This window comes from Gambusia affinis, linkage group LG14 (assembly GCF_019740435.1).
Source record: "Gambusia affinis linkage group LG14, SWU_Gaff_1.0, whole genome shotgun sequence".
NCBI lineage: Eukaryota > Metazoa > Chordata > Actinopteri > Cyprinodontiformes > Poeciliidae > Gambusia > Gambusia affinis.
The window spans coordinates 2,285,650-2,310,687 of NC_057881.1; the positions used below are offsets into that span (position 1 = coordinate 2,285,650).

At 39.5% G+C, this 25,038-nt stretch overlaps 1 protein-coding gene across 1 annotated transcript in view; it reads right to left on the reverse strand.

Moving 5' to 3' along the window:
• Positions 1 to 2,983: 2,983 nt before the first annotated feature.
• Positions 2,984 to 25,038, reverse strand: part of erf (Ets2 repressor factor) — a 43,555-nt gene continuing 21,500 nt past the window's right edge. The window contains 6 exon segments of the mRNA XM_044138413.1: positions 2,984 to 6,285; positions 7,179 to 8,005; position 8,797; positions 9,915 to 9,957; positions 11,404 to 11,520; positions 17,722 to 17,956. Coding sequence (XP_043994348.1) covers positions 5,698 to 6,285; positions 7,179 to 8,005; position 8,797; positions 9,915 to 9,957; positions 11,404 to 11,520; positions 17,722 to 17,956 — 1,811 coding nt within the window. The 3' untranslated portion in view covers positions 2,984 to 5,697.

The following is a 25,038-nucleotide window of genomic DNA, read 5'->3' on the forward strand; positions in this document are numbered from 1 at the left end:
AAGAGGAGGAGGAGGACTGGATGCTGATTTCAAATAATCACAAAGAGTAAAAACAAGAGAAGTTTGGAAACGTCTGCTAACTGCAGAACATTAAGCTAACACTCAGGTTTTACCAAACTGGATCCTCTCCAGAGATCCTCTGATCTGATCTCTTATCCACAGGATAGGAAATCCTGTGGATAAGAGATCAGATCTCCAACGAAGTTCTTAATAAATTTGGCTAAAAATGATAAAGAACAAGATAATAAGCTGTTGGCTCATTGAGTTGGACTAAAGTAGACCCAACCCATTAAATAACTGCTAACACTGATTGCCAAAACTAACTTTGTTGAGCAGAAAAACACTAATGCTAAATGCTTAACTACTCAAGGTAATTAAGGTGATCAAATACTAATAATGTAGTTGAACTGCAAGACAGATTTTCAACTCCATCCTTTAGACTAAAACAGTCATAACCAAATGAGAATGCTAATGCTGATTCACAAAGTTAATTATTCTGAGCAGAACAATTATGCTAACATCTAAAACCAAATATTGTGATGCTAGAGCTTATGTTGTAGTAGTGCAGCAGTGCACCAAGTCACCACAAGTCAAAATAGATCAAAATAGAGCCAGATTATCAGAATATGCTTTAGCCAACTTCCAAGGCTGTTGTGTGATTAGAATAAGCCTGCTAACACTAATGCTAACATGCTTAGCCTAGCCTCTGACGCCAACTACTGTAAAAAAAAAAAAAAATAAATAAAATGCTAATGTTGCTGTATTGTAAACAAGAGGTTTGAACACCTTCAGGTAGGCTGAAACAGGTTCAACAGATCAAATGAGAATGCTAATGTTAATTCCCAAAGCTAATTATTTTGAGAAGAACAAGCATGGTAGCTCCCAAAGCTAATTATTATAAGACAGCTGTTTCTCCTACTATGTCGTAGTGGCTAAGAGATATTTTAGTGTATAGATATTGTACAGTGCAATCAATATAAACAGAAATACACAACAGATTGCGCCAAACTACAATAGTTAGCTTAGCTTAAATATGGTAGTATTGTTAATTCAGATTTGGCAAAAGTTCTCCAAATATCTCAGCCTTTTGAATTTATAAGATATGACATAAAAACTGTAATTGCTTAATTTAATGAATGAGAAATCATCTGGACTGCTCTTACCTGTCAGTTACATCAAATTTCTGGAATCAGTATTTGTTTACTTTTTCAAACAATTATTTTTTTTTTTTTTGAGGATTTTTCTAACTTAGGCCTATTTCTTTTTTACAGCCAATTTTCTGGATAGGTATAACTTTTGAAGAAGAAGAAGAGATTGCGGTCTTTTCATCTTTCTCAACTCTATCTTTAAAGTAATTTTAGGAAACAACTTTGATTGTAAAGCTTCAAAACTGAAAAGCTAACTTCCCAAAGCTAACGTATTTAAAAAGCTGCCGTGGTCAGCATCTCAGGTTTCCAGCTTCAGATGGGAGGCAGATGTCAAAAATCTCGTCTGAATTTATGTAAATTACATCTAAAGTTCACATGGATACACTAATATTAAAGAGCCTTATTTTCCCTCCACATCCTCCCACAGCGAGGCTTTCCCTGGTCCAAGTTTCCAGACGAGCTGAACGGCCGGTCTAGACTCAAACTCGTGTTTACAGTTTTATGTAAACAATCTCCAGGAAAAGTCAATTATAAAACCATTCTGCGTTCACGAGCCAGTTTCCCCCGCCATCCCCACCAAAACCAACAGAGCCGCTTGGCAAAGCTTGGGAAACTGAGCTGTAGTACCCAGAGATGGCAGCAGGAGGCGCCAAAGATGTAATTAAACAAACAAGACATCAGAAACCGAGTAAGACTAAATAGAGTCAAGAGACATTTGAGTTAAAAAAAAAACAACTCGCTACATCAATTACTGGAAGCTTTTTTGTGTGTGTTTTTGACTTAAAACTTAGGTAAAATAAAAAAAAATTATCATAAAGCCCTTTTATCTGTTGACCCTCTTCTTGAATGGCTGCTTATTAGTCTGTAAACTAACTTTAGGGCTACAGAAACATTTATCAAAAAGAGTCTATATATTTTCTGACTTGTTTGAAAACAGATTGTTCCAAGTGAAACTTGTACTAGAACATATTTTAGCATAAATACATACAGAATAAATAAAAAAATCTGCTTAAGATCAAGTTTGAAAGGATTAAATTTAATCTGCTCTTCATGTTAACATCCCCCTCTGCAGCTGCTCATCAGGATCTCAAGATGTTTCCAGATAAGAACGGATAGATAGATGGTTCAATCTTGGCAGGTTTTGTCACTACTCAGTGATCCTTTGGCATAATGAAGACCTTTTACTATTGAGAAGCAGTGACTCTACTTCGAACTTCCATGGGGTAAAATGGACCTTTTGATGCAAAGGAGCTGCACCTCTACTTCCTCAACAAGAGCCCCTTTGATGTTGAAAAGCGGTGACTCTACTTTGAGATTTAACAGGACCGGATACACTCGTCCATCTACAGAGGAGCAGCTGGGAGCCCATTCAACGTTGAGAAGCAAAGGCTCTACATCAAAAGTCATTGAATCACAGAGCCCTTTTGATGTTGAGAATCAGTGACTTCTCAGTGGGTCACTGGTACAATGGAGACCTTTCAATGTACAGGAGCAAAGGCTCTACTATCAATGGAGACCTTTCAATGTAGAGGAGCAAGGGCTCTACTATCGATGGAGACCTTTCAATGTAGAGGAGCAAGGGCTCTATTTTGAATAGATATAGCAGATATTAGACCTTTTGATGGAGAGGAGCAGCAGCTCTAGTTCAAACTTTCCTATAACAGAGCGCTTTCAGTACAGAGGAACAGTGACTGTACTCAGAGGTTCCTAGAAGTAATAGTCACTTCAATACAAAGAAAAAGCAGTGAAGCAGCTTCTTCGTCTTTGTCACTCTATCCATCTCTCACTCCAAAAGAGGAAACCAAGAAATCAACATCAAATAAAGACAGAGTAAGTGACCATTTTCACCTTTTTAATGAACCCTGATTATTGTTTAATTACAAATGCAGATGAAAAGATACAGAATGGAAACAGAAGCATGATAAAATAAAATAAAAAGCTCCGCCTCTCCTCTGGAGTGAAAATAACAAGAACATGAGAGGAGAGACGGAGAGGATAAGAAAAAAAGGTGTCAAATAATACAAATGTTAAAAATGTTAAACAGTACAACACTTGTTTCTTTTCCTTACAGAATCCACCATAATGAAAAATATATATACAAACAACTAAAAATAAAAATTAAAAGGATTTCTTCCCCCTGCTGTATATGAGTATTATCCAACCCTCCTGCTGCAAACCAGTACAAGAACTCATAAACTGGGAATTCATGGGGAAGAGGTTGGGCCGCGGCACGAGGGTACGACATAATCATAAAGTAGTCATGTTAATAATATAAATCATTACAGGAATAACAGTAATGCATGGAGGAAAGAAGAGGCTGTAAGGCAGCACGGGTCTAACAGTTCAGGTGGTTTAGTCCTGAAAACGTCTCCGAACGGTTTGGTGAATCAGGAATGAGGCGACGAACTATTTAAAAATGACAAATGTTGAGCCTTTTTCACAAAAAAGCTGGATGTTTGTAGACGGGGTAACCACAGAGCGCGCACACATACACAATGAGGGATTATGGGAAGTCCCTTGTCGCTCTGAGGTTTCCTCTGTGTGTGTGTGTGTGTGTGTGTGTGTAGATTCTGCAACTGCGGAGGCGTCTAATGTCAGATGTGATGTCATGTTTCCCTTTATTGTAACCGCACTAACCAGGACGCTGTGTTGTAGCTGCTCAAGTCTCAAACCAAAATCCAGACCGTCCAATCAGAGCGAGCCGCCAGATCTGGGTCGCCGCAGCTGCATTAGAATATATATTTATATACACATCTTTGCTATTAAAAATAGGAGGATTTAGCTAATTCGTATCAAATGACCATATTGAAATAGAATATCTGATTCTAATATATATTTGAATAAAATATATACGTTTAGTTTTACAAAAAGCCGAAGGCATGGTGGTTTTCTGAGAGATAATACATGTTCCTGGGGGAGAAAACTGACAAAAAGGCACAATCTCTTTTAAGTCTGATTAATAAAATGGGTACAATCTTTTTATATGCTAAAAATATACTTTTTTCATCTCAGTGAAGGTTTGCCTGAGTTAGCCTTGATGCTCCACATTCATTACGTTTCCCTCCCTCCCCCAAAAGACACTAATCAGTTTATTGTCTCTGCAAATGCCCGAAAAAATACTGTCCATTTAAATCCAGAGGAAAGAAAAAGTATTTTTGTTTTATATATATGTTTATACATATACATATGTAAAAAAAAATAGAAGAAGCTGATGATGGGTAAGGTTGAAGGCAACAACGCTGAAAATGCCCTCGTCGGTGAAACTGGAGGGGATGATGGAATCTCTTCCAGACCAAACCAATCGATGCGTTATTTTCTTCTTCTTCTGCATTATAATCTGTAGTGACGGGACGTCTTCCAGGCACTTCTAGAATCTCTGTACAGGCGGCTGATTCTTCAGTAACATCAGGATTTGTCGGCTCCATGCTGGGTTAAAGAAGAAACGAACAAGAACCGGAGGCGACTCCCAACGTCCGGTCGCCTCCACCGAACATTTATCGACTGGATTTGGGCACGACTGTGATCAGAAGTGGACCGAGGCAACTCTGTAGTCGGGTTAAAGTCTGAGTTTTAGTGTTAAAGACGTGATGATGGGTCCCAGAGCAGGTCCAGCTGTATTCGCCAAGCAAACACCATGATTTCAACATGATTCTGCGCAAACAGCTCGTTTTGTTCCTTGTTTTTACTCTGAACGGGTCGCTGCGTCACACGGAGGAAGATGATTTGTTCATTTAGCTCAATTCAAATTTTTTTTACCGAAACTGTCAAGTTGAAAGATATTGAGGGTCACGTGAGATCAAATTTTAAAACATTTTAAATTAAAATTGCTTTAAAAATTGCTAAATGTTTAATTTTTATCTGCACAAATAAATACACTGCAAAAAACAAACTCTTAAGTACTTTTGGTCTAGAGAATATCATGTACTTAAAATAAGACAAAACTAACTTACAAATAATTCTACAAGATCCAAGCGCTTGTCTGCAGTAAATAATTCTTTAATACTGATGAAAAAGTACGAATTGCACAAATAACATGGGAAAAATCTTGTTATAAGTGAAACGATCTGATAGTGGAACTTTTTCATCAATATTAAGGAATTATTGAAATATTTGTGGTTCTTTTTTACTATAAAACTGATTTAAATGCATACTTTGTGTTGTACCTTCCATATTTAGGGGACTTTAATTCATATCTTTTTTAAAATAATTTTTTAACTGCATGAACTTCCAACACTGAACTGGAATATCAGGTTTGTGTAATTTTTGTATTTTGGTTGAGGGCCACACAAACTCACTGTGAGTGCCACAAATGGCCCTCAGGCCACACTTTGGACACCTGATTTAAGTAACAGAAGCCAGAATTGGTGAATTATTGCACAAATCTTCCTGCAAACGACCCAAATGAGTTCAGCTAAAAGCAAAAAACAAAACTGTTGGTTCTGTTTTTGTTTTAAAACATTATATGAAACCTGCTACGTTTAGTAACGCCAGATTTCCGGCTCCGGCTGAACGTCTGGATCTGCAGAACCCGCCATGTTGGGTTTGTTTTTCAGCAGCTGGCGTTTTCCAGCGACAGCTGCGCTGTGGCTCTCTGCAGCTCGGAGCTCGCTCTGCGTTGGGTTGGCGCCGGCGGCAGCATCAGGCCCAGGATCACTCCTCTTCCTCCGCCGCTCTCCTCTCCCTCTCTCTTCCCGTCTTCCTGGCCCTCCCCCTCTCCTCTCACTTTCTTGTCCTCCGCCTCGTCCCGGTCTCCGTCCGCCTCCATCCGCTGGTCTTCGCTCCAGCGGCGTTTGAAGCGCAGTTTGAGCGGGATGCAGCGGGTTCCGCCGGGGCTGACGGGCGCCGCCGCCTGGCCCGACTCGGTCTTCAGACCCACCAGTGGGAAGGCGGCGCCGCCGCCAGGTGGGGGAGTGGCGGGAGTTTTGAACACCTCTTCATCATCGTCGGGGTCTTCCTCTGGATGAGGAGCGGACGGGCTGCCGCCGCTCCCGTTCTTCAGATGGTGATGATGACGGCTGTGAGGAAGAGGGGGGAACATGTCTCCCTCCTCATCCTCACTGTTGGGGTTCAGCTCGTCTTCCTCGCTGATGTCGGTCACCTCCACGTCCTCCTCAGACAGGTCGGAGACCGGCTCCACCTGCAGGGGATCGACAGATCAGCAAGAATCTCAGATTCTCTGAGACCTAAAAATAGAATCTCAGAGGTTTTGATTACAGATCAGATTTTAATAAAACTTTTTATCCATTATTTTCAATAAGAGTTTTATGACGGTTTCAGGGCCAGACTGTGAGAATTTCTGTTTAATTAAGAGAATATAGTCTTAATATTAGAAGGATAAAAGCGTAATTTTACCAGAAAAAATGATGATGAAGGTCTTCACATGAGAAAAAAAGTTTATGTATCCAGATCTGATGTGAGCAGCTCAATTTGTGGTTCTTTTTTGAAATAAATCATTTACAGGATCATTTCTAAATCCTATTGATAATAATTTGACGCTGATGTGTTTAAAGATTAACTTTTACCTGTAAGGTATGTTGACCAAAACGCTCAATGCTCCAATGTTCGAGTTCACATAAAATTACTACTTTATCATCCTATTATTATGACTTTATTCTGTTAATAACTATTTCTGCATTATTAGGACTTTATTGTTATTAAAATGTTATTCTGGCAATGACTTTATTATTGTATCATTATGAGCTTATTCTCCTAATATTATGACTTTATACTTGTATTATTTCAAATCCATTGTCATACGACTTTACTCTTGTAATTAAAGAACTAATTTGTAGCTTTGCCCTAATATCGTGTTGGAACCTCAAAGTCCAAATAAACAGAAGCTGTAAAACATGTTTGCGAAACAAGATGGCTGCCCTGGGCGTGGTGACATCACTCTGAACTAAAGAAACACGAGGAATGAATCAGTCAAAAAAAAAAAAAAGTCCTAATTTTTATAAATTACATTTTCAAAAACTAATAATTTTATGAATATTCCAGCGCTACTCTAAGATGCAACCAAAGCCGACTCACCTTGATCTTCGGCGGCGCTCCTCCCGCAGCAGAGCCGGCGTTCGGACCGGCGCCGGTAAACGAGGAAGCGTGGTTGGAGGAGGAGGCTGCGGCCAGAGAACTCCCCGCCTCCCTCTGCTTGCGGCCGAGCGGCGGTGGCTGCAGCTTGAACTTGAACGGCGAGGCGTGCGCGTCGTCGGCCGGCTGCTGGCCGAGCGGCAGCGGCATGGGCGGGGCCTGCAGGTGGTGGGGGGCGGGTTTCTCCAGGGTGGGGCGGTGCGGCTGGGGGACGACGATGTTGGGGTAGTGCAGGAAGGCCCGGGGGCTGAGGTGGTAGTTGTAAACGGACTGGGTGTGGGCCTGCAGGTAGTGCTTCATGTCCTCCGGGTTGAAGGAGAAGTGGGAGCCCATCATGGGGGACGACAGGGAGGGGGACGGGGTGTAGGCCAGGTGGGGGGTGGGGGTCATGGACAGGGCGGGGGACAGCAGCCCTCCGGGCCCGGGCAGGGGGGACACGGGGAACGGGGACAGAGGGTCGGCGTGGACCCTGGGCGCGGGCCTGGGTAACCCCGCTGGGGTCGGGTGACCCCCGTAGAACCTGAACAGGGACTCGTGAGGCAGGCGGGGGGCGAGGAGCCCCCGGAAGGCCCGGTCGGGCCCGATGGCCCGCTCGTCGGCCGCCGCCGCCTCCTCTAGCTCAGAGTTGGTGGAGGTGCCGTCGCTGCAGTCGCTGACGGAGCCGCGGGCCATGCGGCGCGCCACGGTGCTGAAGACGCTGGGGCTGCGCAGCTCCTCACTGGAGGACAGAACCTCCGACGGGGTGGAGGGCGGGAAACGGAAATGTGTTCCTCCAACAGAGCAAGAAAACAGTTCAGAACAAGAGAACAGTTCAGAACAAGAGAACAGTTCAGAACAAGAGAACAGTTCAGAACAAGAGAACAGTTCAGAACAAGAGAACAGTTCAGAACAAGAGAACAGTTCAGAACAAGAGAACAGTTCAGAACAGTTCAGAACAAGAGAACAGTTCAGAACAGTTCAGAACAGTTCAGAACAGTTCAGAACTGTTCAGAACTGTTCAGAACTGTTCAGAACTGTTCAGAACAGTTCAGAACAGTTCAGAACTGTTCAGTTGGAACTGGAAGACATTTTAAACATCCAAAATAAATAAAACAACAAAATGAATCAAATAAAATGAATTATAAAGTCTCAGTCAACAAAATTGTCCTTCAAAAAATGTTTTAGTTGAGATCAAAGCACCACTGATTGTAATTGATTTTTACTTGCTCTAACTTTCTAAAAAAGAAAAAAATTAAAAACGATAGAAAATGTTTTCAAAAAGTGGCTTTTATTTCAATCAGGCAGTTGTTGCAACTCCTATTAATACAGATTCTTCAGAGTTATTATAGATGGTGATGGCTTTTGGCAGGAAAGATCTCCTGTAGCAGTCTGTGTTTCAGCAAATGCAAAGAAGCCTCTGACTGAAGACACTTTTTCAAGACAGTCTCACGGAGAGGATGGTCAGGGCTGTCCGTAGTTTCTAACTTTTATGAAAAATCTGCCTTTGCATCATCATCTCCAGAAATAAGGTTGGATTTCCACAGCCGTCCCCAGAACAGAACCAGAACCAGAACAGAACCACCCTCAACTATAAGGTTGTTGAAACTTTTTAGGTCCCTTGCTCTGATGCAATGGCAGAAGAGATGACGCTCTCAACAACAAAGTTATGGAAGATCTGCAGCATCTTGCTGCAGATCTTGACGGGTCTCAGCTTCCTCCAGTCGCTCTGCCTCTTCTTATAGACGCGTCTCCAATCCAGCCTGTCGTCCAGGTGAACACAGAGCTATTTATAAATAAGGTTTGATTTAACCTTCTTTCTTCTGAAATCCAGAATCATCTCCTTTGATTTGTTTACATTCAAGATGAGATGAAGAGGATTCTTATATTTTCTTTTTAACCATTAAAAGCTGAGAAGAGCCAAGAGGTTACGCCGAGCCCTGATGAGCTCCTCCTGCCTCCCCCTTCTGAGCCTGTGGCACTGCAATAAATTCTTGGCATCCAAGCACATGCTGGGATTAAATATTGGAAAAGTCGACCCGACTGCCATTACAAACATGGGCTGGGTTCCTCTGTTTTTTCCCCAGCGCCTGTCGTTTAAAAAAAAAGAAAAACACATCTGTGCCATGTGTGTCAGGAATGACGGGTGGAGGAGAAGCTGCAAGCGCGTACGAAACCATTGTATCACAACATGTCAGTGTGTGGGCCACATCACACAGAGGCTATAATTAAAGTTTCGTGCTTCGCTTATGTCACCCGGTCTCCAACGCTCCATATGGGCCATGTTTACGCTGGGTGGCCGGACCCAAAGCGGCTGCGCCCCAGGGAGGAGGGGAAAGCGCAGACGTGGCGCACTGGGGTCTGGAGACGCACGCGTTCGGTTACTGGGCAGATTAAGACGAATATCAGAGAGCAGCATATACGCCTCCATGCCTTCAACATGTTTCTGATTTGTTCCACTAATGAAACAACATCTTCAAGGGAAATTTTTTTCTGGCAAACTGAGCCTGTGGAGAATAAAAGCTGCTCAACAGCGACCTCTAAAGGTTGTTGGAAACAAGAAATAAAACTTAAAATTAGAAATCTGAGTCAGTTTTGACAAAATGAAGCTTCACATCCACTAAAAACGAAGAAAAAAGCGTTTTATTTAGCTCATCGTTGGATCGTATTTTCCCTCCTATTACAGCAGAAAGGTCTAAGAACTTTCCCAGGTGGTAATGGTGAAGCAGAAACAAGAATATTTTAGCTAAAACCTGATAAGAAAGAGTGGAAAAAGCTAACTAACTACTAACTAGTTAACTAGTTATAACTGGAACTACCAGTTAGAGTTATAAACTCTAACAGGTCGTTATAACTCTACCAGTTGGAGTTGTAAACTCTAACAGGTCGTTTTAACTCTACCATTTGGAGTTGTAAAGGTCGGTGACCCCTGCCGTAAGATGACAGAGTGAGATTTATTTGTCACATTAGCTGTAATTGAATAACATGTTCGCTTCTCTTTCCCATATTTTAGAGCTGCTAAGAGAAATGTGATTCATTCGTGAATCATGTTTATGTCCAGGTTGTCATCCTTTCTTGAATGACGTCCTGGGCGAGTGCCATAGTCTGAGCTCCAACCATTTAAATTGAAAAGACGTTTGTGTTTTACATACAATAATAAAAATGTTTCATAAATGTGAAACTTTGTTGTTATTTAGTGTGAAACATAAGTTTATGTCTGATGAGCGTAATGCCGATGCTCAAAGTCAGTTTTGATTTATTACAAACAATAAAATATTTCTTTACAGTCATTTATTTCAGTGCTTATTCTGTTTACATCCGTGGGTGCCTACTTCAAATTTAGAAGACAAGTAAATAAATAAAATCTGTAGCTGAGGCCACCCCCAGTGATATGCTACCCTGGGCAATGAGCCACATCAAAAACCATCAATGTTATCATCTAAGGGAAAATGTAAAAAAAACTCTGATTGGCTTAAATATAAATTAAAAGAGGCACCAATTATTCCTGACCACTGTGGGTTTTTCACATTCTACTCTCATCTACTCTTTTTACAGTTTTTGTTTTTAAACTACAGCAGTAAACTTGCTTTAAAGACTTTTACGTGTCTTTGCTGGAGGTGCCAATAAATGCACAGTAAAGGGTGTAGTAAATGCAATGTAAAGGCAATTAAAAACAACAAATCCAGTCTGCAGTTTTTTGTTTTTAACTGGATTTTTTATGGTGCAAAAAGTTCCCAACTATTTAAAATATGCATTAAATAACAAAAGTTAAGCTATTTTCAAAAATAGGGTTAGAAAATATTTCAAAAAGACAATCTTATTTTTGTGTCATCTGTAACCATAAATAGTCTGAGTCCTTAGCCTAATTATGGCTCCTTTGCATTAATTTCCCCAATAAAAGTAGCAAATGTTCAAATATAAAATAATGAAAAAGTGCATAAAAACAAGTAAGCTTAAAAGATTAAAATGAAACCGAATTATCTATACAGACTGAAAGCGCAGGAAGTTGAACATTTGATGAATAAAAGTTCCAACAGCTGGATCCTGTTCTTCATGTTTCCGTTTAAAATCCAACACAAACCAACAGAACCTTCCCCAGAAGCAGGCGTGAAACATCTCCTGGCTGCGTAAATCACCTCAGCGCTTTAACACCGACCCGGCCAGCAGTTTTCACGTTGCTGCGAATGTGTACCTACCAGTGCCCATGTCGATGAAGGGGTAATTGACGAGCACCAGTTTGTTGAAGTTGAACTTGTAGGTGAACCTCTTCCCTTTGGTCTTGTGGAGGATCCGCTTGTTGTAGTAGTATCTGTGGAGACAGAGGAAGACAGGAAGATGTTATAGTATCTGTGGAGACAGAGGAGGACAGGAAGATGTTATAGTATCTGTGGAGACAGAGGAGGACAGGAAGATGTTATCACCTGCAGGTTATTCACTGTGGCATCAGAACCAAACCAAAGTTAGCAGCAGTTTAAATTCTTCACATGGAAATGGAAACCTTAGAAGAGACTTTTAAGGTTATACCACCCACTGAACATATTGGAAATTAAATGTAGCTTTATGAGCTACTCTCAATGCTACTTGATACGGTGTTTGTAAAGGAGCCAATCCAGGAACTTTATTTATTTTCTTTGAAGCTAATTGGCTGTAACCCCAATTAATTAGCTTCTACAAGGATAGAAATATAAAAACAAGCAAAAAGTGAAGTTTGCACAATAGATCCTGCAATAAACTAAATCATTTTTTTATAGAGTCCCATCACAACTTAAAACCTAAAAATGGAAATAATATGTTTGCGTCCCAATTAGATATTCACTAAAAATGACAAGTTGTCATTTTTTCCAAAAGGTGATGTGATATTTGTGTCTGTAAACAATTTTGAAAATCTGGATTGATGGTAAAAGTGGCTGTTTGGATTGTAAAGGTTGTGGACCCCTGATTAGAGGCTACACTTTGCTTTTCTCATGTGCATGAAAGCACAGACTTATAAAACATAAAAGGTCCTTCGATGCATAAATAGGAATAATAGTTCCTTCCTTCCGTTGTATTCAAAACTACGACTGCCATCAACAAAACTGCAGAACATTTCTTTTCTCTTTTATGCTACAATCCTTAGAATAAAAACCAAGGTGGGTCAGCTCTCAAAGAAAGAAGCAAGGAAAAGCCTGTTTGGTGCAGAAAAGAGCAAACACACTAAACAAAATGGGTAAAGATACAATGATGCACAGTGAGACTGATCAACACAGCTTAAAGAAACAAAATGCTGTTAAAGGAGGGGAGTTCTTGATGGAAAGAGTGACGTAAACCTCCATAAACAGGCCGCTTCCTGACTGAACACAACGCTTCAATTCAAAGCCTCACTGTGGCCCTGAAGGAGGTGAGACATCCATTCAGATTTAGTCTTATCCAGGCGGCTCCATTAGTAGGAGTGCATTAGTCATCGTCAGCACACAGAGTGATGCAAAGAGTGAATAGGCAGCTGCTGACAGCTCCTCCAAAAGACAAGAAAATGGCTCAGTGTGACTCACCAACAGCCACATTCATACTTCTTTACACAAAAACAAGTAAATCGGAGAACCTCATTCAGCAGGGACCGACCACTTCATTCTGGGAAACGTAATACGCATCATTTCCAGTTACATGAAGCACAGAGGAGCTCGGTGGGTGAATCTGCACATGGATTTATGGATGATGTCTGGTTCACAGTGCAAAATCACAAAATCTTACCAAGTATTTTCTAGAGCAAATGTCTTATTAAATCTGAAATAAGACAAAACTAACTCACAAGGGGCTTGTTTCAGGCCAATAATTCCTTATTATTGATACAAAATGCTACTCCACTGACAGATAATAACTGAAAATATCTGCCAGTGGAACTAGTACTGGAGATGGGAACCAGCAACCCTCCCAACCAAACTAAGGGACGAGGATGGAGCTAGTACTTTTTATTAGGGCTGGAACTGTTAATCAAATTAATTGCAATTAATAAATGATTGAAATAATCATCAACTAATTTAGTAGTCGATTAATCATTAACAGAATAAAAATGACTATTTGCTGAAGAAACAACAAACAAAATATAAGATTTTGCATTTAATATGAAAAATATGTAAATCTGTTGAACCCACATCTCCTCAGATGCCATTTTTTTTTAGCTTTGCATGGAAAATAATCTCCCATTATGCCAATTCAAATATTAATCCCAAAACAAACAAATAAGTAAACAGTATTTTTAGCTGCATTTTTGCTACAAATCACTGAAAAATGCAGAATATGCCAATTTTAATTTTTTTTAATTAATTGTCAGAATAACCAACAGAACAATTGTTTACAATTGTTAATTGTAGCCCTACGTTTTAATCAATATTAAAGAATTATTTACTGAAAACAAGCTCCTATATCTTGCTGAAAAGTTAATTTTGTCTTATTTCAAGTGAACTAAGATATTTGCAATAGAAACGAAACAAAAAATACTTGGTAAGATTTTGTTTGGTTTTTTGCAGTGCAGGCTGAATGAGATTACAAAGCTTGTATAACTGCACCCTGTGCACCAATCAATTCATTTTTACACATCCGTCCATCCATAAAGATCAATACTATTATTTATGGACACATGCATAACAAATATTCATTCAGGGACAGGAAGAGAGATGATTAATCTTCAGGAAACTGAAGGTAAACATGAAGAAACGGCACAACTTGAGATGATCAGTCACATTAGGAGCGACGGTTACAGAAATCACACAATAATGGGGATATGAGTCATTCTGCTCAGGCTGAATCCAGCGTGGACACGATATTCGTCACGGGAGTTTTGCACAAAGGAGGGAGAAAGCAGGAGCTCGTTGAGCCCCGAGGTGGCTTAAAGAGTGAAGGGCCTCTTCTGAAAGAAACGGCTGTGATGAACTCCCACACTCTCACATGGAGAGCAGACGGACAAAACAGCAAACGGACAAAACCTGCAGGAACTGTGAGCAGGGGAAGTGATCAGATCATGAAGAGCTGAGGTCATTTAATCACTCAGGAACAAACAGGTGGTTACAGCAGGCCGGCCGGCCGCCTTCATTAGTTTTCATCAATAATAATAAACAATATGAATCCTGATCATTGAAGGTTTCAGATGTGGATCTTCCTTCCCAAACGACTCCAAGCACAAATGTCTGACTTTATAATCTTAGAGAAGATCTTGGAGTTAATGTCGTAAATTGACACTTTAAAGTTTTTGATTGTTTGCAAATTTTCAACATTTTGACAAAGATTAGTTTTGAAATCTAAAGTTTTTTGTACTGAGTTGGAAATGTACTCCTCTGTGACTATGTTGTTTTTTATCTTTTATCTAAAATAACCTAACAGGATTTATTCCGATTAACCTGACATGATTAATTGGAAATAATTATCAGCTAATTTAGTAACCAATTAATCATTAACTAGGGAATGTAGACTCAAAAGAGACACTTTGATGAAAAAACAACATATTTAAGAAATCCTCTTTACAAAGTTCAAGTCTTCATCAGGCTTGAATGTAGTGAAATGTTTGGTTTGAGAAGAGTCCGATTAATTGTGATGAATTAATTCTTGAAATAATCGTTAATTAATGGTAATGACCAAAATGTGAATTGTAAGTCTTTTTACAGAACGTTGATCAGCCCTATAATTGCAATCTGGGCTCTTCTAGTTGGTAGGTAAAAGGCATTTTTTTGTTAACATATCAGAAAGTTTTGTAAACTTCTGGATGAAGTAAATATTCCAACTAGGAAGTGGTGAATCACTCAGTGTGAATCTTAGTAGAGCACATGGAGGACATGTGGTGAAACCTTTCCAAACAGTAAACATCGGGGTTTTAGAAAAGGTGCAAACCGGAGCAGAGCTGTGAAAGAAGCAAACAACAGGAGGAAGCAAGGCGAGTTTAAAATGCATCGCCACACGCCTCTTCTTATCAAATATCTTTGTTTGAAACAGACACACGAGTCATATTTCATCCATAAAATGCAGTAACATAGCCACACGTGCATACTGTACATGCATGAATGAATGCACACGTGTGCGCCACTGCTAGCTCACTTCAAAAGACGCAGAGAAGCATCAAAGATTAAAAGAAGTTTCTTCAAACAACGTCAGAATCAATTAACGGCCTGCGGTTTGTATAAAAGCTCCAGAAACCACAACAAAGAAACTGGCAGAGTTTGGTTCCAGCTTGTCGTTGATGTGAAACGCTCAGATCAGAGAGAAAGTAAGAATTCATCTTTAAAACCGACTGTTTACGTGCTGATAAAACTTTAGACATTCTGATGAGTCAGATTGACTTTCCAAATACAAGCACTGACACTAAATACCACCTTAATGTCCTGCAATCAGTGCTCCAAAGCACCAATTAATTAGGAATTTATCGTAATTGGCCAATTTTTCCAGCGACCAGCAATCAGCAGGTCAAATACAAAGAAACGTTAGATCCCATCCAAAACTGAACAATTCCACTTCTTCCTGCACCTTAAAACAGCCTGCATCTTGTTTGAGTTAGTTTATGGCGCATTTGTGTTAATAGATGCCAGACATGTTTGCTTATTCAAGATATCCATTAAGGTGAAGCTTTGTTTCTGTATCTGAGCTGTACGTAAAAACGCCCCGCCAGGTTCACCTGAAACCTGAACCTCTCTGCTCTTTATTTAAACATCGTATGATTTTAGATCAGTCCAGATAAGTTTAATTTTTGATGCCAAATCAGTGCATCATGAATTGATTTAAATTTAGAATCACATTTATGATAAATTGTGCTGTTTATAAATATTTAAATGGCATAAAATACAATTTTCTTGCAAGAAGACAGTTCATAAGCAGACAGGACAGATGGGCTGGAGGAGGACTGACACGGAGCAGGGTGTTAGGAGTGTGTGTGTGTGTGTGTGTGTGTGTGGGCATGTCTGCGTGACTGTGCGTGTGTGTGTAAATAAGGATGAGAACATACTGGTGGCTAAATAAAACCCAGCAGCATCCCACATGTGCTCCGCAGTGGGTGAAGGTGTGCGTTTCTAAATTGGCCGTCACCCTGGAGCTTCGGCGCGGAGAGCAGAGGCTGCTTCAAAACACGACGGCTCCTTTTAATTACACAACACAAACAGCCACAACGACGACCCAACACAAGTTATAAACAAGGCAGGGAAAGATGGAGAACAAACCTGAAAACCATTCCACTCTTTCCCAGAACACCTGCAGTTTTCAGGTCAAAGTTTCATCCTTTTATTTACACAAATTCATGGAGTTTTCTGTCCTTTTAGTCAATTTTTAGAGAAGACACGATAAAAATGTAGCATGAATCAATGGCAGATGTTTCTACAGATACAAATGTAAAAGAGACCAGAGAAGAAGAGTGGAATAATGAAAGGATTAAAAGAATGAATAGACATCCCTTCATCTTTATCTATTGGGACAGATGCTAATCTATCCCAACAGACGGATGGATTGATAATCGGATGGACCGAGACATAAATGGACAAAGGGATGGATGAATGGATGGAGACAGATTCAGATACACATAAGGAGACATGGAGAAACTGATAGATGGATGGATGGAAGAACGAATAGATAGATGGACCAATAGAAGTTCAGATGAATGGCAGAATGGATAATGAATGGATGAAAGAACAGATGGATGGATGATTGAGAGATGGAGGGACAGATCATCTGAGTCATAGATATGAGAACTGATGGATCTTATTAAATCCCAGGCTGAAGCTTCTTCACTTTCACATAAATATATGCATTTCTCTTTATTTTCTACAGTTTGATGAGTGATGCTGAAACACTGATCTTGAAATAAAGATCAGGATCTGATTTCTGCATGAAGGACAGGTGTGCTGAGGGAGGACCTATGAAAAGGTGTCCATCTAAAAATTGACTTTAAAGCCGCATTTTAAGCTCATTTGAAGCATATTTCTTTTACGATATGCAAAAGTCACATTTTCCAAATTTTTACACTTCCATTTGGGTCTCAACTGCTTCTTAAAACAAACCAAACACTTAAAAAAAACAGCCTGCTTTTTGGCAGCAAATGTATGTTTTTTTTGGTGTCTGGAAAATGAGCCGTTTCAAAAACGTCCCAGTTGTTCAGTGGCATTATGCCTTTACTTAGCAACCCAAGTAGAGCTGCAGGATATTTGCAGGTCTTACCATACAGTGGTTGCTAGAAAGAACAAGTGTTAAGTTGTTGACTTACCATCTAGAAACCACTTGCTGAATTCTTGCTGACTATGCAGGAGGCTCCACTCCTGCTTTTCAAAGATGTACGGTTGTATAATTGTGCATCTACTAACAGTCATTTTCATGAAACATTGTAAATGTTGAATTGGGGGAAATACACACATAAGAGGCCACCTTTAATTTAAAAATAATATTTAAAACCTTACTGGAGAGCAGAGAAAACTACCTAAACATGCCTGCAGAGTAAAATCGAGTCTGAACTTCTTAACCAACCCGAGTTCTGGTGAGTTAAAGAAGAAAAGGCAGAAAGCTTCACCTCAGAGCCCGACTCAGCTTGTCATAGTTCATCTGCGGTTTGCACTTCCGGGCCCCCCACAGGCGGGCCACCTCGTCCGGGTCCTTGATGACGAACTCGCCGTAGTCGCCCTGCCAGGCGATCACGTCGTTGTATTCCTGCTTCCTCAGCAGCTCCAGGATGAAGTGCCACAGCTGGATCTGCCTGGAGCCCGGACTCGACTCCGGCTTGTAGGCCCACTCTGGGAAGGCAAACCCTGCCAGAAAAACAGGGGATCCTCTTAGTGATGTTTCACCACAGAAAACACTTCATGTTCAGTTTTAGGGCGATAAATCCAATTTTGGGTTTTTGAAGATTTTATTTTTGGAAAATGTGGATCCTCCCCATCAATGTTTGGTTTCCATAGTTCAGAGTGATGTCAGCGCACCCAGGGCGGCCATCTTGTTAGACAAGCATGTTTTACAGTTCCTGTTTATTTGAAATTTGAATTCAGGTTAACTATGACGATGAAAAGGACAATAAAGTGGTAATTTTATGATAACATTAAAATAAATAAATAAATAAAACCCCATAAAATTAAAATGAGGAATGTTGAGCATATAGTGACGTTCTACACTGGTATAAGATTTACAGATAATTCTGAGTAGAAATGTTTCCTCTGTTATCACATCAGCATCAAGTCATTATCAGGACTTTTGAAACGATTATGCAAAACAGACTATTTCAAAGAAAGAACCACAAACCGAGTTGGTCATGTCAAACTTTTTTTCTTGTAATTTTTTTCTCATGAAATTTTTCTGTTAATATTGTGCTTATATTCTTGTTAATTAAAAAACTGACCCTGATACTCCACTGTACAACAGAATGAACGATTGAAAAAAAACACTTTCCTGTCATCTGCAATTTCTTTTTTAGAAAACGAGCAAAATATAAAACCCAATCATTGTCGCCTCAAGCTGCAGCTGATGAGCAATCCGTTCCCACAGACGGCCGATATATCAAACCACAGCTCCTATCAGCATCAAAGCTGGAAAATCAACACTGTTTTAAGAGATTATCAGGCCTTGAAACACGAGCAGACTAAATATGAGATACGGCCTGATAACTACTATCAGTACACACTCTGCGAGCCACACACTATTATGCAAAGGTTAAAAGTATGGGCTTCATGCTGCAAGCGCAATAAAAGACTCAACACTACTTGTGCAGAAGGCCAGACTGAAAGGCTGGAGAGCTGAGGCGTAATCACACACACACACACACGCACGCACGCACACACACACACCCACACACACCTTATTAGGACCAGATGTGCCTTGGCAATCAGGCTGAGAAAACTCAGGCTGGGAAACATATGGGCACAATATAACAAAGCTTAATTCTCTCTCTCTCTGTGTTTATGCAACTGCTGTAAAAAATCTCGCTCGTCTAAATACCAAGATTACAATTTGTTTCCCACACTTTAAAGCCCCTTGTATGTGTGCAGCGGCGGCGCACATGGTCACGGACGCCGCCGCCGCCGTTCTGCGTCCTATTGATCACAGCAGGATGATGCAACAACGACACGCCTCAATGTATGTGGTCATTACCCAAACACGCCATATGATGCATGTATTATTTACCCCTTTTATCATTTACTGCCTTCTGTGTTTGATAGGAGGAACTTTATTAAAAGCTCACAATAACAGTGAAGAAGAACCACAAAAAAACGCAGACAAAAAACAGACGTGAGCTCCTAAATCTGTACTTTACAGGACGTCTGGACTGTTTAACACACGTTTTAGGAATATTTACTTTTCTTTAGCTCTTCTTAAAATAAAATTCACTTTTTTTAGTCCGACATAAAGAAGTGCAGCTTTCAATTAAAAGCAAAACTTTGAAAAGTAGGGTATGTATTCATATGTTGCCACTAAAATAAAATCCAGTGCAAACAATCGCCTTCAAAGCCAGCCAATTAGTAAATGGAGCCCAGCTGTGTCTAATTGAACCTCAGAATAAATCCAGATGTTCTGGTTTTGGAGGTTCTTCAGCACCATGGAGACCAAGAAACCCAGCAGACACTAATGGAGAACGGGAACCCAACCAGAACAATGAGAAAAATGGGTTATTTATTCATGATCTGATCAGAATCAATTTCTCATTCAAAACGATTTTTCATGATGATTTCTGCTTCAATCTGTAGGTGATCAAAGGATCCTCTGATCTAATGCAGTCTGCTTTGGAAGAATGACATGTCTTTCACATTTATTGTATTTTAAATATTAATCCATGCTTACATGGTATTGTTTATCATTTTGATAAACAATTCTCCAACAATGCTCCAGTTACTGTGAGCAGTTTAGTGACACAAATCACACTTCTTCATTTAACTGGTGTCCTAAAGAAGTGCATTACAAATGGGAATGTTTTTTATGATCGTATTGGGTTTTTGTGTGGCTGTACCATACAGTCACAGCCTGGAATTACATAAAAAAACCCACAAATGATACTTCATTTCATCACTTTCAATTCCTATCCAAACATTACCACAAAATAATGTGACAAAACTTTAAGTCAACATCGATTCTCTCTGTTAAACGGCATCACTCCCTCCCTGCATCCTCCATTTTGGTTTTACAAAGCGTCATGGAGAGAGCGCCACCTTCCTGCAAATAACCTCCTGCAAGAATGACAACGTTGCAATTTACATTCACTGTGGGCAAATATTGCAAACAGTGATGCTCGCGTCAACCTCAATCTTCCTGGGTATTTGGTAAAAATCAAAATCGAGTCCAAATGTTTTCATTCAACACAGATGGAGCCAAATAAATCTCTCTCTCTTTTGTTTTTTGTTTTCTCTTTATTGTGTATAATTAATCATGAGATGATTAATTCCAAACAAATGGTTTAAAAGATTATAATTACTTCCAACTAATTGATTAATATCCCATGCTTAGATCTTTTTAAATGTTGTAATTTGGCTGCCAGTTAATACAGAAATAACGATGACGGGGTCATATCAGAATGGGAGGCAAAATACACTTTATGCATGTAAGTTCTGAAATATAAACACTCAAAAAGCTCCTTAAATTTTACTTTAATAGAAATCAAGCAACATATGAAAAATGTTGCCCTTTATGTTACGGAGAGGCAGTTGGCCCTCTAGATACAAAAGGAACTAAGGATTTTAAGCAAATGGCCGCTTATCAAACTTTAGATTAACTAATAATTTGCACCCCTAATTATGAACATAATTCCCAGTAACGTCAGAAGTCCAGTGTAGCAACAAAATGGGAGCTGTCAGACAGTGGATTTGTTTTATTTTATTTATTTTTTATTAATTCTGAATCATAGTAAATGAGAATCTGAATTATTTTGTGAATTGCTTTTCTTGGCACACTCCTATTTTTAGTGTTAGGATGGCCAAGTCAAAGTCCAAACCTAAATACAATTAAGAATCTGCAGCAAGACTTGACTACTGACGATCATTAGATGCTCTCCATCCAATCTGAGGTTGAAAACAGTCAGTCTCTAGATGCAGAAAGCAGTTAGAGGTGCCCTAAAAGAGGTACAGGAGAGGCGGCTCTACAAACCAGAATGAACCGAGTCACTTCAGAAACCAACTGGCTGATTTTATGTAGGGCTATCAGAGTAAAGCATCACTTCACTGCAAGGTTGTACAAATTTGTGTTGGCTTATTATACAAAACACACAAAAGTTTTTGCATGCAAACAGATAAAATGAAAAAAGTTGAAATTGCAGACAGTTTTTCATTGTTTGTGTTGCCAATTTGGTTGTTTCTTTTTATATACAATAAACCAAATGGGTAGTAAAAGGAGCTGATCGCTCTGTTCTTGTTTGGTTGTTTATTTACAAGTCAGCATGTGCTCATTGGTTAATTTAACGCACACTTTCTCTTATCTCCACCCAGACTGACAGCATATACACCTGCTGATAAAACCCAAAGTGAATCATGGAAAAAGAGAGCTGGGTCTAACAACACCGAAGTCCAGCACGGAACATGCGAAATGCAGCTACGTTCAGCGCATGCAGTCGGTGGAGATCTGGCAACAACCCAGGTTTTAATAGCAGCTCCTGTCAAAGTAACACATTAAACAGAAGCCCATCATTAAACTAGAAGCCCACTCAGACAGGAACAAAATATCCAGTCAGACAGCGTTGCCACATTATAGCCAAAGGTCAAGTTCAAGGCAGCGGATCTACATTGTGTCAATATTCATCAATATAGTTACACAATTTAGAGGTTAAAGACCAACTATTGAACTCTTTGGTTGCCTTTGAAGTTGAACAGAAATAAACACTGATTTTAAAAAACCCCATAGTACTGAACTCAATAGCTTCAAACTGATGTTTTCCTGCAACATGATGATCCTTTCTCATTCTGTCCTTTAAAAATTATTAAAATAATTAGAACCTGATTAAAAAAGCTTCATATGAAAAGCAAAACTAAGCAAAAGGATGCTTAGAAAGTAAGCAATAAGCAACAAATCAATTAATCATATAATAATTTAAAATGAGTTAAAGTGAATTCCCATTCTGAAGATTAATGTATTTTGAAAGGAAACTTTATATGCGTTTGTCATAATCCTGTTTTAGTTATGGTTTCAGTTGTGTGGCTTTTACTTCCTTTTCATTAATTATTTGTTCGTTTAAAATATCTTCCACATCCAGTATGGATTGCTTTGTAAGAAATGAATGTTTACTAGACTATGAGAGGGCGTATTTGCATTATTATGACATTGATTATGATTATATTAATATACAGACTCTTAAAAAGCTTATTTACTAAAAGAACAGCTCAGTCAGAGTGGTATTTCAGACAAAAAATATATGCATTTAAGATTACAAACTATTCTTCGTCTATAAATCTTTTAAACTAGTTTAAGCTCAAGTTGCATTTTTAGCTTCGCCTGGCTCAGATAGTGTGAAAAAACAAAACAAAAATCAACTAAATTAATCCTTTTGTTAATCTAAAAAATGTTTGGTGGATGGTATTTTTCCTCTTCTACAAATCATTAAACGTTTACTAAAGGAATGCCGTCATTGCATTTTAGGTAATAAACTCTTCATTTTCTTATTTTTACAAAAACTAAATGAATTATTTGTGTAAATATGTAAGACAAAAAGCTTAAGTAGTTAAATAAAAGAATCTACGGAAAGTGCCAATTTTAATCAATTAATCATCAGAGTAATCAAATAGTATAATAATCGTTTGTTGCAATCCGAGTTTGATTTATGAAAAGAAACAATAAAAAATAAATCAGAAGGAAAGTTTTGAATAGAAACATCCGTGGTGATGCAACGCCAGCAGCTGCACAACATCTTGCAAAACATTTCCAGAAATTCAGAGCATAGAGTAAAACTTTAGTCTCTGGAAAACACAGTGGTAATAACAGAAAAACTTTATACTGAATACATCCTTCATATATTATAACAGTGCAACTTTCTTGCTTTCCTTCATGTTAATCCAAGGGCCAAAAGCATCAGATGCAGCAACTTTGTGTTTAAACCAGTAGAGATTTGAGAAACGGCATCATAAATCCAGAAAAACTGAATTGTTCCTGATGACTAATGGACCACATGCTGCATTCAGACCTCCTGTGGAGCTCAGAGGGAACGCCAACAGAGACAGACAAGCTGGCTGAGATAGCTAGTAGCCATCTGAAGGCAGATTACTAATTTGGTCTGAGCATATGATTCATACTTCAGACAATAAGCCGGGTGTCACTGGGGACAGGTGAGGCGCCATGACACAAAAAACGCTGCTGCCTAACAATGGGGCGTGTAGGAAAGTTCGATGTGTACAGTCAGGGTGTTTTAAACTAAAGTAGGTGAGCTAATATTTCACAGGCACAAAGTACAAAGATACACGAGACAGGTTAGTGAGCGGAGGTAAGTGGGTTCATGCGTGGGTGCGCAGAGCACACAGACAGAGCGCAGGAATAGCAACCGTGCCCACTGCGTGTGCGCTGCAGATGTCCCCGCTGACTCATAGCTCGTTCGTTTGTCGTTAAGCTTTCACAGATTTTGCCTTTCTCCCCCTCAACGCTGCTGCCGTTTCTTTCTTTTTTCCCTTTTCGTACGGGTCCCTCCCTCGCTCAGCCTCTCCTAAGACAAACCGTGTCCTAGCAACCGGAGCTTTCAGTGCCGAAAATAAACAGCAGAGTCACGACAAACAAGACAAAATGAGACTTAGTAACGGAAAAAGTTGCCACAGGAGTTTGAAGTTTTGGGCTTGAGTCTAGATAAATGCCAGTGGTGGTATTATCGGTTTATTGCTGCATGATGCTGGCAAACATAAATGATGCTGCTGCAGTTCAGAAATCCTGCTTTGGAAACATTAACAAAGAGAATCTAGAAGGGCAGGTGATGCTGCAGCTCAATTATTAACGTTTGTTGTTTGATCTTGTGTACTACAGCTGCTCTGAAGTTTGCATTAACTCTATAATCTGATGCACCAGATACAGATGGCATCACCCAATAGAAATTATGGCTGGTTTTTATGTTCTTAGTTGACTGGACCGATGGTCACAGATGTCGCAGATCTGATGTGCACTTACTGCTGTAATAGTCTGCTACTTATATAAAGATGGGAATGAAACTGGAAGAAACCAGAAGTACACCACCCAGTTTCCTGGCATCTGTGCTGTTATTTTAGCTTGAATTGGGCTGAAAAATAATTTATTTTACTTAGCTAGTTAAGAAAAAGAGAGAGAAACTGGATGTTCAGATCTAATATACTGGACAAGTTTAGTCGTTTGTCCGTTTCTTTTTTTTTTTTTTTTTTTAATATATTTATTGTTTTTAACAAAACTGCAGGACAGTTATCAAAATACAAAGATATGCGGAACATCGATCAGACTGCGATGACCAATTGCCGTCGGTTGACGCTGGCACTGAGATCTTCTACATTGTCATCATCAGTGAATGAATCCAAACAAGATTGCAGTTACAGATAAATTCCAGATTACAGGTTTGTCCGTTTCTGATACAAGAAGTGTTCAGAAAGAGATTCACGCTGCTTTCACATCTAATAGACTTGGTTTGATTAGGAACTAACATTGAAACATTATTACATTTTCAGCTGCTGTGGTTCTAAAATCTTTGAAAAGCTTATTCCCCTCGTAGCACCAAAAAAAAACTCAGAAGGAAACGACACCAAAACCTCTGAAGACGACACTGAACACAACTTTCTTCACAAAATTTAAACAAAAATGGAAGAGGATTGGATTTTAGCAGGTGTAGGATTTTTTTTATTTTTTTGCGTTTGGTGAAAGATGACGAGTCATTTCTGCTGCTAGCAGTAGCCTGCATGTTTTTGTTGGTTAGATTTACCCA